This window comes from Eleutherodactylus coqui, chromosome 1, assembly GCF_035609145.1.
Source record: "Eleutherodactylus coqui strain aEleCoq1 chromosome 1, aEleCoq1.hap1, whole genome shotgun sequence".
Lineage (NCBI taxonomy): Eukaryota > Metazoa > Chordata > Amphibia > Anura > Eleutherodactylidae > Eleutherodactylus > Eleutherodactylus coqui.
Genome location: NC_089837.1, coordinates 528,989,828 through 529,006,048, shown reverse-complemented (window position 1 = coordinate 529,006,048; position 16,221 = coordinate 528,989,828). Strand labels below are relative to the sequence as shown.

The 16,221-nt window shown below is 46.1% G+C and overlaps 1 protein-coding gene across 4 annotated transcripts in view; it reads left to right on the top strand.

Moving 5' to 3' along the window:
* The window catches only part of PDE2A (phosphodiesterase 2A), a 386,975-nt gene that overhangs the window by 294,251 nt on the left and 76,503 nt on the right, over positions 1-16,221 (top strand). For all 4 annotated transcript variants that reach the window (XM_066588384.1, XM_066588383.1, XM_066588382.1 and 1 more), the window contains 2 exons: positions 2,263-2,422; positions 4,222-4,274. In XM_066588384.1, the coding sequence (XP_066444481.1) occupies positions 2,263-2,422; positions 4,222-4,274 (213 nt within the window). The remainder of the gene's footprint in view (positions 1-2,262; positions 2,423-4,221; positions 4,275-16,221) is intronic.

The window sequence follows — 16,221 nt, the reverse complement described above, 5'->3', positions numbered from 1 at the left end:
TCTAGGGGGACTATGGGTTAATATCGGATATCCCTGGAGGTCTAGAGTAACTATGGATTAATACGTAATATCATTGTAGTTCTGGGGTATTTATGGGTTAATACTTATGTATCCTTGGATGTCTAAAGGGCAGTTATGGGTTAATGCCTAATATCGGTGCCAATGAAGGTATAGGGAAACTGTACAGTAATATCTATTATCCCTGAATATGTAGAGTAACTATGGGTTAATAACTAATATCCCTGCAGGTCTGAGGTAATTATTGTTTAATACCTAATCTCCCTGAAGACCTAGAGTAACTATGGGTTAATACTTAATATCCCTGGAGATCCAGAGTGACCATGAATTAATACCTGATATCTCTGGAGGTCCAGAGCAACTATGGGTTAATAACCCAAGTCTGGGGTAATTCTGGGTTAATAATTATATATCCCTGATGGTCTAGAGGGTAATTATTGGTTAATATCTAATTTCTCTGGTGTATTAATACTGAATATCTCTGGAGGTCTAATGTAGGTTAACAGTAAAGGCCCATTTAGACCGAACGATTCTCGCACAAAAGTCATCCTTGGAGTGATTATTGTTGAGTGCATTTACACGGCGGTTTGAGTGACAGTTTTGAGCGTTCACTTTGCATAATTGTGTAAATTAAGGCTTACGCTGTATGCAGAAGACAAGCGGGACCGCTGTCTTCTGCATACAGCTGTTGTTCTCTCGGAGCGCTCAGCTGGTATACGGAGCACAGCTGGAGCGCTGTCGTCTACATACTCCTGCTGTGTTCATGCAGCGCTCAGCTGGTATACAGCTGAGCGCTCCGAGCAGGGTATGCAGAACACAGCTGGAGCGCTGTCGTCTGCATACTCCTGCTGTGTTCATGCAGCGCTCAGCTGGTATAAAGCTGAGCGCTCCGAGCAGGGTATGCAGAACACAGCTGGAGCGCTGTCGTCTGCATACTTCTGCTGTGTTCTCTGAGCAGGATATCAGCTAAAAACAATAGTATTAGCAGAATCCTGCTGAAAACTCAGCGCGCAGGACTGATGAGGCTCATTGTTCGCCTTCAGCTTGCTGAAAGACATCGATTAACGACTCCTTAATGAAAACTGCAGGATGTGCAGACGGCTTTGAGTGATTTGTGAGCGAGAATCGTTGGGTCTAAATAGGCCTTAAGGCTATGTTTGATCGCACCTACTAATGTCTAAGCAAAGAAAAGAGGGATAGTCTTTTGTGGTGTCATGTGACATGGCAAAATTATTGCTGTTTGGGTATAACCCCTTTTACAATAAGTAACGCCTCCCTGTGTCCCCTCCAGTAATAATGCCCCTACATGGCCCCCCTCCAGTAATAATGCCCCTACATGGCCCCCCTCCAGTAATAATGCCCCTTTTTTTAACTTTTCAGTTTGTCCTACCCATCACTCTGGTCCCCCGCTCATCTCCAGATTGGCCATCACTGTGGCCAATCCCCTGCCTCAGTTTTGCTACTGTTAGAGCCAATGATTGGCTATGGTGATCACATGCTATATCATGTGATTCTGCTACCTGGGAATGAGCGGGGGGAGATCGGAGTGGTATGGTGAGTTAAGTGGGTGAGTATAGGCTGTTGTTTTATTTTACTCCACTCCTGGCTGCCCCTGCGGGACACGTCAGCGGCCAACCAGGATGGAGAAACAGCCCACAAAATCCAGGTGTCACTGAATCTGGGACGGGTCGGTTGGGGAACATGATCTGTTTACACTGGCCAATCTACTGGATAAACGTGCAGCTGAAATGGGAATTTCTTCAGTGGAACTGCACTTAGTGGTTTATGACAGTAAAAGGGTTGAAGTGATCTGTTCTACAACCTCCACTTGGGGGAGCTCACTGTATACAGATGTATACAGTCACAACTATGAGGTAGCTCGCTTTATACAGCCACCATGAGGGGGAGCTTATTGTATACAGATTAATACAACAACTACTATAGGGAACTCCCTGTATACAGATATATACAGCCATCACTATGCAGTCACCACTAGGGGGAGCTTACTGCATACCGATTTATACAGCTCCCATGGAATGTAATACTAGCTGTATAAATCGGTTTGTGAGAAGCTCCGCCTAGTGGCAGCTGCAGGCAGTGGCCCCTCCTCCTCTGAGCAATAGTAATACCCATGTCTTGTATCTCAGTATAATGAGGCAGATAAGGGGTGGTCTTATCTTACAGGCTGATATTTCTTGTCTCTGACACTTTATGAAGATCATGAAGTATGTTTGTGTTCCCCAGATGGTCGTGGCGTGTAGACGGGTGCTGGCAGTCCAGAAGTTACAGCCGTGGCCCCAAGTCAGTCTGTCAACGGGCTCTTCGGAAAAATCCTTGGTCAAACCAGAACCTGTGCAGAATGAAAGTTATGATGAATTGGACCGGAAAATCCTGCAGTTATGCGGTATGAGATCTTCTATGTCCCCAATACCTCCTCATTCTCAGCTTCCTCTGTCGGGGATAGAACTTCATGACTACGGTGAAGACCGACACCTTGTAGGCAGCACAGTAAGAGGAGTGCAAGTGGTAAAAATACAGTTCTAAATATTGTAGATTTACATGATGCTTATTACTGCCATACAGAGCCCACATAATCTTGTCCTATACAATCCACATAATACTTCAATATTCTACCTACATAATACTGCCTTGTTAGCAATTTAGTCGTTCACGACCCTCGGCGACCCTAAAGGCGAGCTCCCTCCATTTTTTTCGGTTGTGCTTCTTCTTTTAGTTGTGTGATATCCTTGCCAGTATCAACTATGACAGTATCGGCCATCGTGTTCTTTGGTGGCTGGATCTTCTTTTGCCACTGATCTGTCCAAGCATTATAGATTTTTATAGTGACCCTGCTCGAATTACATGGCCAAAATATGGGAGCCTGAGCCCGGTCATCTTGTCCTCTGTAAGCCTCACCCAGAAATCTTGCCCTCTGTGAGTTTGAGCCGGGTCATCTTGTCCTCTGTAAGTCTCAGCCCAGAAATCTTGTCCTCTGTGAGACTGAGCCCGGTCATCTTGTCCTCTGTGAGTCTGAGCCCGGTCATCTTTTCCTCTGTGGGCCTGAGCCCGGTCATCTTTTCCTCTGTGGGCCTGAGCCCGGTCATCTTGTCCTCTGTGAGTCTGAGCCCGGTCATCTTGTCCTCTGTGAGTCTGAGCCCGGTCATCTTGTCCTCTGTGAGACTGAGCCCGGTCATCTTGTCCTCTGTGAGACTGAGCCCGGTCATCTTGTCCTCTGTGAGACTGAGCCCGGTCATCTTGTCCTCTGTGAGACTGAGCCCGGTCATCTTGTCCTCTGTGAGACTGAGCCCGGTCATCTTGTCCTCTGTGAGACTGAGCCCGGTCATCTTGTCCTCTGTGAGACTGAGCCCGGTCATCTTGTCCTCTGTGAGACTGAGCCCGGTCATCTTGTCCTCTGTGAGACTGAGCCCGGTCATCTTGTCCTCTGTGAGACTGAGCCCGGTCATCTTGTCCTCTGTGTGCCTGAGCCCGGTCATCTTGTCCTCTGTGTGCCTGAGCCCGGTCATCTTGTCCTCTGTGTGCCTGAGCCCGGTCATCTTGTCCTCTGTGTGCCTGAGCCCGGTCATCTTGTCCTCTGTGTGCCTGAGCCCGGTCATCTTGTCCTCTGTGTGCCTGAGCCCGGTCATCTTGTCCTCTGTGTGCCTGAGCCCGGTCATCTTGTCCTCTGTGTGCCTGAGCCTGGTCATCTTGTCCTTTGTGAGTCTGAGCCCGGTCATCTTGTCCTTTGTGAGTCTGAGCCCGGTCATCTTGTCCTTTGTGAGTCTGAGCCCGGTCATCTTGTCCTTTGTGAGTCTGAGCCCGGTCATCTTGTCCTTTGTGAGTCTGAGCCTGGTCATCTTCTGTGAGTCTGAGCCCGGTCATCTTGTCCTCTGTAAGCCTGAGCCCGGTCATCTGGTCCTCTGTAAGCCTGAGCCTGGTCATCTGGTCCTCCATGTGCCTGAGCCCGGTCATCTTGTCTTCTGTGAGCCTGAGCCCGGTCATCTTGTCCTCCGTGAGGCTTCCATGATATTGGGAGCAGCGGTGGCCATGAAAGCAATTATTTTACTGTTCTCTGCCCTTAGAGGGAGGGGTTTCCGTTTTAGGGAGTTGTCTCCTTTTTAAATTGAGGTGGACTTTAGGGTCCAGTGAATTATTTGATATGTTCCCTGTGTGCAACTCTGACATAAACCTGTGTCTCGTCCTCAGGTGAACTCTACGACCTGGACGCCGCATCTCTGCAGATTAAAGTCATTCATTATGTAAGTACCAACTGCCCTCAAACCATTTATTGTATCCACTTCTTCCTGGTTGACTTCAGCTAGGACACACGTAGCATACGGGGAGCCCAGACAGCTGTTATGGGGCCCTGTAAGATAGAGGGGTCCATAATCAGCACAGACCTACCTGGGGCTTATCTTCTCCAGCAATACCCATAATAGGGAGGGGAGGTATACCCAATTTTCACTTGTCCATCTGTTCTTAAAGGAGTCATTCATTAATCTTCATCAATTCTTCAACATTTTTGATTTTCATCGCAGCCCCAGTTGTGCCCCTCCAGCACTCTTAAAGATAATTATTGCCTTGAGTGTTTGGCAACCACTCCTCTGCAGTAACCATGTAGTAGTCAGATACCAGCTCTACACAGTGATAATGATTACAGTGCAGTTACCTTCAGTAATAGTGATTGCAGTGCGGTTACCTCCAGTGATCACTGGTGGTGTCTATTCTCATTGGAGTTCACTTTTTATTTCTCAATCTGGGCCCAGACTACAATGATGACTTCTTCCAGCCCTGGCTAGCCTCTGAACACTGCCTCTCTACTGCTGGTACCCCTTTCTTTCAGTGTGTCTGCATAGTAATACAGCCCTCCTTTTATGCCCTACAAAGTACTAATACCCTAACATAGTAAGAGTTCCCTCATGGTATACACCAACAAAAATAATGCCTCCTCTGTGCCCCATAGTAATAGCGCCTCCTTAAGAACTCCCAAATAATAATTCTCCTTTGTCCTCCCACAAAGTAGTAATGCTTATTTTGTGCCCCTGTAATTAATACTACCACCATGCAACTTCTGTTCTCCCACAAAATAACAGAGCCCCTCTATGTTCCCACAAATAGTGTATCTCTGTGCTTGCCCAAAACAGTGCCCCACAAATCAATACTGCCCCTTCTGTGCTTCAACAAACAGGTAGTGAACCCTCTGCACCTCTACAAACATACAGTGCCTCCTCTTCAATTGTGCGTTCTAATAATGCCCCCCCTCTGTGAGCCCACATTCTAATAATGCCCCCCCCCCCCTCTGTGAGCCCACATTCTAATAATGCCCCCCCCCCCCCTCTGTGAGCCCACATTCTAATAATGCCCCCCCCCCCTGTGAGCCCTCATTCTAATAATGCCCCCTCTGTGAGCCCTCATTCTAATAATGCCCCCCCCCTCTGTGAGCCCTCATTCTAATAATGCCCCCCCCCCCCTCTGTGAGCCCTCATTCTAATAATGCCCCCCCCCTCTGTGAGCCCTCATTCTAATAATGCCCCCCCCCTCTGTGAGCCCACATTCTAATAATGCCCCCCCTCTGTGAGCCCGCATTCTAATAATGCCCCCCCTCTGTGAGCCCTCATTCTAATAATGCCCCCCCCCCTCTGTGAGCCCTCATTCTAATAATGTCCCCCTCTGTGAGCCCTCATTTCTAATAATGTCCCCCCCCTGTGACCCCACATTCTGGTAATGCCCTGCCTGTGCTCCCTGCAGTCCTGTGCCCTTGCAGCTTGAGCCAGGAACAGTTTTATTTCCTACTTAGGTAGATGCTTGATACATTCTTGCACCATGTATTACAACTCTTCCTCTGTCACCTCCATTCTACTGTACTTTCAGAGCTCCATAGAGCAAGAGTTGCCCCTCCAGTAATAACACCACCACATGGCCAACCCCAGTAATAACGCCTTTGCATAGTAATGTTCCCTATTATTGGGTTTCAGGACATTTCGTCCAATTACTTTCCTCGTCCAGTAAGATATTTGATATCTCGCCATTGTTACTTTATGCCATACTTAAGAAAAGTGACGTGTGTTCTCCCCTCGAACATATAGTCTACATGAAATCACTATCCGAAGGACGACTTCGGCCGTCGCCACCTCTTGACCTAATACCGTAGAAAAAAATTGTAATTTCAAAAATTTTTAACTGGTGACATCATCAGAGGTCCTGCGGTGCCGGCGCTGAAGAGCCTGTGATGACGTCACTTATACACAGCTTGACAGACATTTAATTGAAGAAATAGGCAAAAACAAAGAGGCCCAGCCACAACGAGTAACTGATGTGCTGTAGGGAAGGGGGGATGAAACTGATGTACTGTAGGGAAGGGGGGATGAAACGCATAAGTCGATTCCCCCCCCAATATCCCACACCGCTGAGGTGTGTCCCACTGCATCCCTGTGCCAGCAAAATGGTGGGCACAGGCGCAGTTAAGCTAGAGCCACATGGGGCAGATTTTCATTGGAATATCCGCAGCGGACATTCCGCCAAAAATCTGCCGTGGCTTCCCTGCCTCTGGGTTCGTACCATGTGGTGCGGAAGTAGAGGCAGGGAAGACTGTGGAGGAATCTCCTCCCCTTCAATGCCAGAGCATTGGCAGGGGGGAATTCTGCAGCGGAGTCGTCATACAAATTATACCATCTAAATGATGTACAATATGTGTCAAAAAAGCAATGTCAGAATTGGCGCAGTTATTCTTCATTAATGCCGGGTCATTAAGGCGCAGACAGGCCTGGTCACTGAGGGGCTGCAACAAGTGGCTCAGAGTCACTTTTGCGTTTCCAATGCTAAGCGCATAAAATCCAGGTTAGACATAGTGATATAAAGGACTAATTGAGATCGCACAAATTGTCCGCCCGGATGAGTTTTTCCTTGGACAAACTTATGAAAGGACAAGAAATCTTGGACCCCCCCCCCCCCCCCGCCCTCAAACACTTTATTTCAGGGGAAAAAAACAACCCAAACCCCTTAAGCTGCCCCCCAGCACTCCGGCCCATGCCAGTCTGGTACCCTGCTTACTACCAGGTAGCGCTGCACCATTGCATGATCGCTGCAGCCAATCCCTGGCCTGAACATCAGGGTGGCTGTGGCCAGGGATTGGCTGCAGGGGCCATGTGACATGTGCTAGATGCAACTTCATTGGACAACCTGGAATTGGAGGTGGACCAGAGTGGTTGGAAAGCAAATGGGGTGAACATAGGCTGTTTTTATTTTACTCAATGTCCTGCTGATCATGTTACCCGCCTCCGGGGGTGGTAGTGGAGCTCCACTATCTGGAATGTCCCACGGAGATGGTTTGGAGACATGCAGACACTGAACCCGTTGTTAACTACTTACATACCACAATCAATGTTGACCGCGACATGTAAAGCGTTCATAGAGGGAGGGGTACGCCCTCTGTAGCATCATGTAATGGTGAAGAATCATGACAACTGGATGCCAAGCAATGGAGTCTGGGTCTGCTATGGCCTGTGTATGATTAGTGGTAATACATTGCAGTACAGAAGTATTGCAGTAAATCACAGTGATCGTAGCATTACAGGTTCAAGTCCTCTACTGGAACATAAAAAATGTAAAAGAAAAACCACATAATAAAACTATTTTGACTACTTGCCCTGTTTGTTTAACAAAATGTATATATTTTTTTACATAAAAAAACCCCACGTTTGGTATCGTCACACCTGAAACGCTCCGTACGAAAAATTGAACACACTTTTTAACCTGCGCAGCAAACGTTCTAAATAAAAAAAACGGGCCAAAATGCTTTTTTTTGTTGATTTCGCCTCTCAAAGAATGCAATAAAAGTGATCAAAAAACTTGTCGGTAATGCAAAATTGTTACCAAAAATAGGTCCAGCTTGTCACGCAAGAAACATCGAGTCCTCGCAGAGCTCCGCGCGTGGGAAATATACAAGTTATACAAGTCCGATTACAGCGATGGAAAAACCATTAAAAAAATATATCATTTTGGTCTCGTCGTAATCGTACCGACCCGCAGAATATAATGTATCAAGTCATGTCTGCTGCATGATTACAGCCGCTCTCAAAGTGCGCTCCTTACCGCAATTACCGTGGCGTTTTGAACGCTTTGGTATAACCCTCCTATTGATTTCAATGGGGCCTCGCACACATGCGTTCGATCGCAGCGCTGAACGGCGCTTTCCAGCGCTGCGATTCTGCAGCTTTGTCTGCTCTATTTTTCAACATGTAGTGCACCTCATCACCCGTCACAATGATGGGGTGCGCTGAAACACGAAAATGGAAGTAAAATCGTAGTGAAGCACCGCAATCAAAACTGCAGCGTTTTGCCAAGTGCCTGTGTAAGAGTCGCCTAAGGGCTTAGTCACACGGGCGTTTATTGCCGCGATTTGCGCATGCGCATGCGTCCGGCGATTTTTTAAAACCATTGCTTTGCAATGGTATCGGACACATGAGCGCTTTTTATGCGCTCGTCCGATAAATTAGAGAACAGAAATCGCAGATCGCACCTATCTGCGATCTGCGATTCCTGTTCTCTTCTCTATATGCGCTCAATGGGGCCGGCGGCAGCAGCGCCGACCCCATTGAGAACATACAGAAGACAAATCATTCTTCTCTGCCACAGCTGTAACAGCTGTGGCACAGAAGAACAATGTTTGCCCATTAAATTCAATGGAGCGGCAATACAGCCGACTCCATTGAAAGCAATGGGCTGCCGGCGTGCGCGGGATGAATTGTCGGGGAGGGGTTAAATATATAACCCCTCCCCTGCAATGCATCCTTAAATGTGAAAAAATAAAAAAAAAGGATGTACTCACCAGCTCCCGGCAACTGGAGATCCCGGCGCACGGCCTGCAGTGGGTGTGAAGGGGTGTGACTCAGACTGGCCCCTGATTGGCTCAGCCTGAGCCAATCAGAGGCTGATCTCAGTCACACCCATTCATGAATTCATGAATGGGTGTGACTGAGACTTGCTTCTGATTGGCTCAGCGCTGAGCCAATCAGGGGCAAGTCTGAGTCACACCTCCTTCACACCCACTGCAGGCCGGCCGCCAGGATCTCCAGCTGCCGGGAGCTGGTGAGTACATCCTTTTTTTTTATTTTTTCACATTTAAGGATGCATTGCAGGGGAGGGGTTATATATTTAACCCCTCCCCGACAATTCATCCCACACTCGCCCGCAGCGCTTGCATTCAATGGAGCCGCTGTATTGCCGGCTCCATTGAATGCAATGCGCTGGACAGCTCCGGCCCGTTTCTAATGAAACGCGGCTAGGAGCAGATTTTCGGGCGATTTTTGGGCCGATTTTTCGGCGCCGGTCACGCGATTTGCGCATGCGCATCCGTCATGCGATGCGCAAATCGCGTGAAAAACGCCCGTGTGACTAAGGCCTAATGCTGCAAAGAAAATCCAAAAAACACTGGCAGAGTGGATGTTTTTTATCCCGGCAAAGAAATTATTAAAAGTTCTACATATATATATATATAGTGCAAGCCCTCACTGACTGACTGACTCGCCACTAATTCTCTAACTTCCCGATGAATGTCGCAAAGACATGATATCTGGCACGAGCATTCTTTAGGTCCTAAGTGAGGAGAGTGGGAGGGGTGGCACATTCTACAGAGGGACATCGGGACATGCAGCCTGAGGAGAATCTAACGCTCCTCTACATGTATACATAGTTTATTCCTCGGTCCCTCTGAAGTAACTACCACTACATAAACCTTTCCATGCGAACAATATGTAAACACCTGTTTCAAAGTAACTCTGGCAAAGGCGGGTATATCAGCTAGTATATTATATGCACCTAAACATGGTGCCTATAAAAACTTCAGCTCACTGTGCAGGCAACAATTTAACTCTCATTTCATACGGCCGTGTCGATGGGAAAAAAAAAAGTTATGGATTTTGAAAAGTGGAAATGAAAATTTCCCAAAAATCGTTCTTTCATTAGGACCAAAATAGCAGGCGTCACTAAGGGGTTAATGGCAGTGAGACGGGGATAAACACTGTTACGTAGAATTAACACACAAATCATCTAATATCCATCATCACGTGTGTCAGAACACTCCGACGAGACTCCTCCACCCACCGTCAGAAGGACCGCCGTATCTGATGGCGGGCGCCCGTGTCACGTGATAGCCTTCTGTGCGGATACGGGTTTGTACGGGTTTCTTTAGGACATTTATTCCTACAGGTAAAGGAATCTGTCTCCTCGTGGTTCCCGCAGTCGGCAGGTTCTGAGCGCCGCGTCTCCCACAGAAATAATTTACATTATCTTAAAATAAAAGACAATGACATCTCCGGCGCATCAGAGAGAATGAAGAGAGAGCGGCGCAAGATGCGATTATTTTTACCGTATTGTAGAGAAGGACAAAAGAAGATAGAAAAAAAAGAGGAGATCTGCTGGAAGGCGGAATCAGGACAACAATTACAGAGGATTGGAGATTTACTAAATGAAATTGAAAATCTGTTTTATGTATGGTAAAAATAGCCGGAATGTACAGAGCGGCGGCGCGGTGACAGCCATTGTACGGCGGGCGGAGGGAGCCGCAGCATTAATCTCCCTATAATGGTGTCAGGATATTTATAATCTGCACTCAACTTGTGGCAGAACATCACATCTCACCAGGGCTTAACTGCTTCACTGCCAACACGGAATGTAGGGGGATATGAGACGAGGAGGATATCGTACAAATACTGACCCATAGAGGGCAGTATTATAGTAGTTATATTCTTGTACATAGGGGCAGTATTATAGTAGTTATATTCTTGTACATAGGGGGTAGTATTATAGTAGTTATATTCTTGTACAGAGGGGGCAGTATTATAGTAGTTATATTCTTGTACATAGGAGCAGTATTATAGTAGTTATATTCTTGTACATAGGAGGCAGTATTATAGTAGTTATATTCTTATACATAGGGAGCAGTATTATAGTAGTTATATTCTTGTACATAGGAGGCAGTATTATAGTAGTTATATTCTTATACATAGGGAGCAGTATTATAGTAGTTATATTCTTGTACATAGGAGCAGTATTATAGTAGTTATATTCTTGTACATAGGAGGCAGTATTATAGTAGTTATATTCTTATACATAGGGAGCAGTATTATAGTAGTTATATTCTTGTACATAGGAGGCAGTATTATAGTAGTTATATTCTTGTACATAGGGGACAGTATTATAGTAGTTATATTCTTGTACATAGGCGGCAGTATTATAGTAGTTATATTCTTGTACATAGGCGGCAGTATTATAGTAGTTATATTCTTGTACATAGGGGGCAGTATTATAGTAGTTATATTCTTGTACATAGGAGGCAGTATTATAGTAGTTATATTCTTGTACGTAGGGGGCAGTATTATAGTAGTTATATTCTTATACATAGGGGAGTATTATAGTAGATATAGTCTTGTAAATAAGGGGCAGTATTATAGTAGTTATATTCTTGTACATAGGGGGCAGTATTATAGTAGTTATATTCTTGTACATAGGGGGACAGTATTATAGTAGTTATATTCTTGTACACAGGGGGCAGTATTATAATAGTTATATTCTTGTACATAGGGGCAGTATTATAGTAGTTATATTCTTGTACATAGGAGGCAGTATTATAGTAGTTATACTCTTGTACATAGGGGGCAGTATTATAGCAGTTATATTCTTGTACATAGGGGCAGTATTATAGTAGTTATATCCTTGTACATAGGGGCAGTATTATAGTAGTTATATTCTTGTACATAGTAGTTATATTCTTGTACATGGGTGGCAGTATTATAGTAGTTATATTATTGTACATAGGGGCAGTATTATAGTAGTTATATTCTTGTACATAGTAGTTATATTCTTGTACATAGGGAGCAGTATTATAGTAGTTATATTATTGTACATAGGGGGCAGTATTATAGTAGTTATATTATTGTACATAGGGGCAGTATTATAGTAGTTATATTCATGTACATAGGGGGCAGTATTATAGTAGTTATATTCTTGTACATAGGGGCAGTATTATAGTAGTTATATTCTTGTACATAGTAGTTATATTCTTGTACATAGGGGGCAGTATTATAGTAGTTATATTCTTGTACATGGGTGGCACCATTATCGTAGTTATACCATGTGTCAGTGGATGTTCAGCATTATTTTGCACGTGTGACTTTTCTTTGCATAGTATTTAACTTTTCGTTCATGCTGCTAAAGCTTTGCCTTATACCTTCTCTTGAAGCATTGTATTGTGTAATTTTGGCTTTCTCTGCAGTTTTTAACTATACTTGTTCCCACCTTTTGTAATCTGACTATTATCTTGTCTCATAAGCTACATTTTTCGTGATCGCACTCTGTGCATTTCTATGGTTACAACTCTTGCACAGCGGTACTGCACCCCTTTAGTTACACATCCAGTGTCGCCATGGTTACTGTGGCCTTGGATGATCACATTGTATTTATTTCTTGTACAGTTCTTTCTTCTTGCTATGTAGCTGTTAATTATGGGAAGCTTTTAGCACCCAATGCCATTACTGTACCAGTAGTCAGTAAACGAGCTCGAGTAACACTGTAAGAGCTCGTCCTATTCCCATTGGTGATATCCGATCGACGATCACGGATCACTTTCCTATATGTGTAAGATGACTATTGATATTGTTGAGCATTGAAAATAGTAGATAAGGCCCCCAGGACGCCCCCTGCTGTTCAGCGTGCAGAACTCACGGTCAGATGAGGCTACATTCACGTTTGCATTGGGCTAATTTCAGGGTTTCCATTATGGCAGCAGGAACATGGAACCCCCCGACCAAATGCAACCATCCAATGACTTGATTACAAAGGGGTTTGTCTGGTTTTCATTTGGCTGTATTACTTTGCCCAGGACTTTCTGATGAATCTGTGCTGGAGCCTCCGACACGGATGTGAATGGGTTCTAACCCCTTAAAGGGGTTGTCCCGCGAAACAAAGTTGGGGTATACACTTCTGTATGGCCATATTAATGCACTTTGTAATGTACATCGTGCATTAATTATGAGCCATACAGAAGTTATTCACTTACCTGCTCCGTTGCTGGCGTCCCCGTCTCCATGGTGCCGTCTAATTTTCAGCGTCTAATCGCCCGATTAGACGCGATTGCGCAGTCCGGTCTTCTGTCTTCTGAATGGGGCCGCTCGTGCCGGAGAGCGGCTCCTCGTAGCTCCGCCCCGTCACGTGTGCCGATTCCAGCCAATCAGGAGGCTGGAATCGGCAATGGACCGCACAGAAGAGCTGCGGTCCACCGAGGGTGAAGATTCCAGCGGCCATCTTCACAAGGTAAGTAAGAAGTCACCGGAGTGCGGGGATTCGGGTAAGTACTATCCGTTTTTTTTTTTAAAGTCTGCATCGGGTTTGTCTCGCGCCGAACGGGGGGGCTATTGAAAAAAAAAAAAAACCGTTTCGGCGCGGGACAACCCCTTTAACCCCTTCCCTCACCAGGATGTAAGTTTATGTCCTCGCTTTTAAGGTGTTCCTTCAAATGGATATTAACTTACGTCCTATGGATGGCACGGGCCCAAAAGCTGAACGTGCGCCATCTGCAGTAGGAGCGAGCTATTACTGACAACCAGCCTGCCCCTGCAGCAGCGACATGTAAAGCGTGCGCAGACAGAGGGCGCCCTTCTGTGACATCTCTATGTCATTTCGGAGGGCTGATGGGTTGCCAGGTCTAACTTTCTGACAGTAAGGGGGATCAATGAGTGGAACAGGTTGCCACGGAAGGTGGAGAGTTTTCCTTCAATGGAAGTCTTCAGAGGCGGACAGACATCAGTCTGGGATGATTTAGTGATCCTGCACTGAGCAGGGGGTCGGACCCGATGACCCTGGAAGTCCCTTCCAACTCCACCGGTCTAGGATTCTACCATTGCCTATGATCGCTATGAATAGTGATAATTTATTGCAGTACTGAAGTCCATAATGTATTATCAGAGTGATCACGGGAACGCAGGTTCAAGTCCCCTACAGGGACATAAAAATGTAGGAAAACAAATAACATTGATAAGTAAAAAAAAAAAAACTTTTAATTTTTTTTTAAAGCCCCTCCCCTTTTTTGCATACTTTGCTTTGTTTAATAAAAAATGTACAAATCTGCCTGCTTATTGTCACACTTGTACAATAAATGTAACACACTTTTTATCCTGCACAGTGAGCGCTGTAAAAACCAAAGACAAGACAAAAAAAATGCAGTAAAAGTGATAAAAAAAAAACACAAAACGGGGAGAAATAAAAACATTCCGGGACTTTGAATATGGCAACGGAAAGCAAAAATATTAATTTTCCAAGAAGAAGGGTTTTATTGTGCAAAAGTGGAGACACCTAAAAAATGTATAATTTGGCGTTGTTCTAATCATCTGGCCCCCCCCGGACAAACATGCGGCATCTCATTAATGCTGTAAAATAACAAAAAGAAAAACTAGCAGAATTGGTGTTTTTTTTCCTGCTCTCCAGAAAAATTAATAAAAGTGCCACAATACGTTATATGTACCCCAAGATGGCGATGAAAACTACAACGCGAAATACAAGCCCTATAAGGCCATGTTAGCGGAGAAATGAAATAAGTAGTGAATAGGCGCAGTTTAGGTCTGTAGAAACTCTGCGTATTTCCCACACTGACCCTGACCGTGCCGTATGAATGAGCCCTAAGGCCAGTTTCAAATGGGTGAGCGCGATATCGGGCCGTAAAACTCGTGAGGTACCCGCGGGTGCGAGGCTTCTCTGCTTCAGACCGCCTCCCATCACATCAGTACGCTTGGTTTCAGTGGTTTGGTTTTCACTAGCGGTTTCCTCGTGCGAGGACGATCGGACAGGACGGATGTTCTCGCTTCTTTATTCAAATTTGTGCGGAGTTCAAAAGGTTAAAAAAAGGAGGATATTTCCCTCCTTCATGCACGACTGCGCTCCATAGTGGTGAACGCCGTTGTGCATACGCCAAACTGAAGAAGCCCTCAGGCTCACTCACATGGGCGTTCTTGTGCTCCGCGTATTTTGCGCATATTTTTCAGACATGTAAAACACACAGCGCACGGCCGGTACGCTTCTTCCTACATATCTGCTGCACATGTTATATGTCCTCAGCCCATATCAGTGTGTGTAAGGCTGGTGTGATTGGCCCAGTAGAAGTCACGGGGGTTCAGCACCACATATTACATGCGTGAAAATGATGCGGGTAACATGCGGGTGACATACGCCTGTGTGAGCGAGCCGTCACTTCGTTAGTGTGTCAGTCTAGAGTCGGGCTCTTCGCAGTATATCACAGAGGTGGTGAACAGAACGTGTCGCCGGATGTCAGGAGTTCAGGCGTAGATGGACGCTGGGTGCAATACGTGGATTAGGAACCTGATATAATGGCGCAATTACTTATCACTTCTAATTCATCCAATAAAGGTCCGTTTAGACACAACGATTATCGCTCAAAGGCCATCGTTGTGTCTCACTGCACTGACATCGGCAGCTTTCGTTACCCCGTCGCTCATCGTTGTCTCTCAGCGTGCTGACGATGAGCCTTATCAGGGATTCGCAGTGGGATACAGCTGATACTATTGTTTCAGTCTGCTCCCTGGGAGTGAAGAACAGGGCGCTCCAGCTGTATTCTTCCCATTCCACACAGATTGCACAGCTGTATACCAGCTGAATGCTCCATGAACTGCTGGGCTATGAAGAACACAGCGGTCCAGCTGTGTTCTGCATACCGCACTCGGAGCGTTTGGCTGTATAACAGCCGGGCGCTACGAGCAGAAAACAGCTGGATGCAGAAGACCAGCGGCACCCCTTGTCTGCTCTATACTCCACTCAGCTGTATAACAGCCAGGCGCTCCGAGCAGAGGAGAGCTGGATGCAGAAGACCAGCGGCACCCCTTGTCTGCTCTATACTCCACTCAGCTGTATAACAGCCGGGCGCTCCGAGCAGAGGAGAGCTGGATGCAGAAGACCAGCGGCACCCCTTGTCTGCTCTATACTCCACTCAGCTGTATAACAGCCGGGCGCTCCGAGCAGAGAACAGCTGGATGCAGAAGACCAGCGGCCCCACTTGTCTTCTCCATAACCTGCTCGAAGCGCAAGGTGATCTCTCAACGTTTGAGCGATAATCGTTGTGTGTAAATGGGCCGTAACGTCCAGCTTTTTTTATGCTAATGTCTTCAGTCTATCTACGAGCTCCGGAGAATCCGATCCTCCCTT